General features: G+C 37.6%; 1 protein-coding gene across 1 annotated transcript in view; it reads right to left on the bottom strand.

Annotated features, from left to right (window-relative positions):
- LOC122061351 (disease resistance protein Roq1-like) overlaps positions 1–3076 on the bottom strand; it is a 5376-nt gene extending 2300 nt beyond the window's left edge. The window contains exon 1 of the mRNA XM_042624586.1: positions 2521–3076. Coding sequence (XP_042480520.1) covers positions 2521–3011 — 491 coding nt within the window. The 5' untranslated portion in view covers positions 3012–3076. The remainder of the gene's footprint in view (positions 1–2520) is intronic.
- Positions 3077–3347: the final 271 nt, after the last annotated feature.

Below are 3347 nucleotides of genomic sequence, written 5' to 3'. Positions count from 1 at the left end.
TTTTTTTTTTTAGGTAGATTTGTTTTGGTTTGCTTGAGTTACTGCATAGTAGGGGTGTCAACCGGTCGGGCCGGTTCGGTTTCGGTCGGGCTTAATCGGGCTTGAAGACTTTCAAAGGCTACACCGTGTCCGCCCATTTAACTAATCCGGCTTAGTTATTGAGGGCATGGTACACTTTATATTCGGTCGGTCGGTCTCGGGTTATAATCGGGCCACCTTAATCGGGCTTTAGTCGGGCCTTAACCGGGCTACGGACATGTTTAATGTTAAACGGGTTTTAACTGGTTTTTAAATGGGCCCTATTTAAAATGTGCTATTATATTCCGGCCCACTTATGCAAGCCCAAAAAAATGACAATAAATCAATAAATGATACAAAATATAACCATTATTTAAAATGTGAACATGTTTTTACTTTTTAGTTTTTATTCTTTAATTTGGGGGGTAAAATAGGTATTCTACAATCATTAAAGGGTCGGGCCAAGTCGATGCACAATAGGAAGGTCTCGGTTGGGCATTATTCGGTCGGTCTCGGTCGGGCGCCCAACGGTTCAAGTAGCAAAACCGAGACCGACCATTTATAAACGGGCCGGGCTCAAGCCCGACACGTTTAATAAATGGTCCGGGCCGAGCCGGTCTTTAAACGGTCGGTCCCGGTCGGTTTACCCGGTTCGGGCCACAAATTGACACCCCTAGCTTGGAACACCCCAAGCATGTTCCCCAACACCTACACCACAACCAAGGGATTCTAAACCCTGCAAACCACCATTATAATTCTCCCTTTTTCACTCTCGTCCTATATCTATATCTTTCTATGTATTAAAAGAAACCTGTCTCCGATCAAAAAAAAAACCTGTCTTGCTTGCACCATGTTCTTACAGTTTTTATTTTTATTTATTTATTTATTTTTAATAAATCTAGAAGACTATAAATAAAAACTTTCATAGGTTAGTTAAGTTTTTGAATTTTTTTCTCCTAAGAAAAAAAAAATTGTTTTTCCATAACAAAAATGTGGAAATATCTCGCCCTTACGATATTTTATCATGCTCAATACATGATATCCTCACCCCCACCCATAAATGATGAATGCTTGTGTTGGAATGAAGATTTTTTATTGCTTGTTATTTTATGTATTTTCCTTTTAATTTCATATTTTTTAGTAAATGTATCTTCATCATTAAAAAAAAAAATCATCGTGTATTTGAACTTAATAGATATTTTCCCTTCATTGGTTCTTCTATTCTTTTCAGTTTATAATTCTTCTAATTTCTCACAATAATTATGTTTTTTAGTTATAACCATCTAGAATTTTTCTACATTTATTTAATTGATCCTAATCTATAGTTAAAAGTTTTTTTTTTTTGTTTTTTTATTTTTATTTCAATCACCAACTTATTTCAATTTTTTTTTATTTGGTGCATTTCAATTTGTTTATTAAGTGATATCTATACAATTTTCTCATCTACTTTCCCACTTTAGTTTCTATAAACATTCTAAAACTTACTAAAAAAAAAATTAAAAAACTCCAAAACCAGCCCTGCCTGTTGACAGGTACAGGTTTGCTATTCCATCGGCTGATCAAAATCGATCAAAATAATTGGGCTTTGAATGCTGGACCCAGTTCCTCTTTAGTGCATCAGTGCGCCTAGCAGACATCAGATCATTTGCAACACCCGATCACAAACCTTTGACCGTCGGATGCGCACTGACACACTTGAGGGGATCTAGTTAAGTCTAATCATCCTAGCTTTCAAAACATTGCATTTTATTGTAATATTATAGTACTATTATAAAAATTTACATATCAATTAAAATTTCATATAAACTACTTCAAATTTATCAAACATTTGTTTAGAAGTACGTTATATTAAGCTGCTTCATGACAGCTCCAATAAATACCATCGGGCAGTTCATTTGAATTGTATCTATCCACTGGTAAGATATAAGGGTATAATAATTCAAAACACCAATTTTTTTTTTTCCCAGAAAGAGGGACATATCTATCCAATTTAATCCAATTCTGATCGATATCTAATCAATAGGGTACTGATTCCGAATTTCAAAACCTTGGCCAAGAATAAAGACCAATACAAGCACCGATACACATGGAATGCCATAGGCCGGAGATGGAACAAAAAGACACATAACAGGAGAGAGAAACTAAAACCCTTGTTTCTCTCTCCTGGTTCACTTTCTTTCTCTTATTGTGTCTTGCTGCTCCCTCTCCACCTAACCTCCGCTCAAGAGGATCACAATTCGAAATAAATTGCCAGAATCCATAGGTTGATGGACCAAGATCCTCTCCAGCCGCAGTGGGCACCCAGCATGCATCCGATCATTGGGAAAAGGTCCCCAACACACGGGTGCATATCCCAAGGGACTCCCCGAGTCGGATGCCAGGTTCCTAGCCTATCAACTATTAATGGCTTTGTTCCATAGATTTAGGGTCAATCGAGAGTGGCAGATAGAACAGTGAATTAACTACTAATTACAGCACTAAAAGGATTTGATTAAGACTTACCCATTAAAACTTCCCTGATCCCATCCTGAAATATCCGCAGCCTCTCTGAGAGCTGCCCTCCACATATTCACCTTCTCCATCTCCATCTCGAAACGCTTTTCGTGTCTCGTAAATGCCTCCGCATAAGTGTCACGCTGATTCCTGACAGCCAATCGATCCACCTCGTAGTAAACAGGCAATAAGTGTCGTGTTCTGTCTTCTGTTCTACAATCGAGGATCTTGACTAGCTCACCAAGACACCAGGTGGAAGAAGCATAATTCTTAGAGAAGATGATAATAGCAATTCTAGAACCTTCAATGGCTTCCATCAATTTTGAAGATATATCCTCTCCTCTGTTTAGCTCATTGTCATCTTTAAAGGTGTGAATACCATTCCTGGCCAACTCGTTAAAGAGGTAACCGGTGAAAGTCTTGCGAGTGTCCTGACCGCAAAAACTTAAGAAGACATCATATTTCCATCGACTGAAGGAAGAAGAGGATCCATAGGTCATCTTCGCAGCGATGGACAAAGCACAAGACCAGATCGATGAACAATGCTTTTCCACTACAAAAAGAGAGAAACGAAGGAAACAGAGATTAGAGACCATTATATAATAAAAAAAAGGGAAGACAGAGAGAGAGAGAGAGAGAGAGAGAGAGAGAGAGAGAGAGAGAGTGGAGACTTCCGCGCTAAAATCCAAATTGGTAATTTGGAAGTAGGTACCAAAGTCTATGTAGACTTGTTAAAAAAATAACTTTAAATTAGTCGTAAGGGATAAGAAATAGGACGGAGATTCCAAAATCAACAAGACTTTTTAAAAATATTATTTTTTAACTTATTCTTTTTT

The sequence above is a fragment of the Macadamia integrifolia genome, chromosome 14 (genome assembly GCF_013358625.1).
Source record: "Macadamia integrifolia cultivar HAES 741 chromosome 14, SCU_Mint_v3, whole genome shotgun sequence".
Lineage (NCBI taxonomy): Eukaryota > Viridiplantae > Streptophyta > Magnoliopsida > Proteales > Proteaceae > Macadamia > Macadamia integrifolia.
The sequence above is the reverse complement of the archived record's forward strand: the minus strand, read 5'-3'. Positions and strand labels throughout refer to the sequence as shown.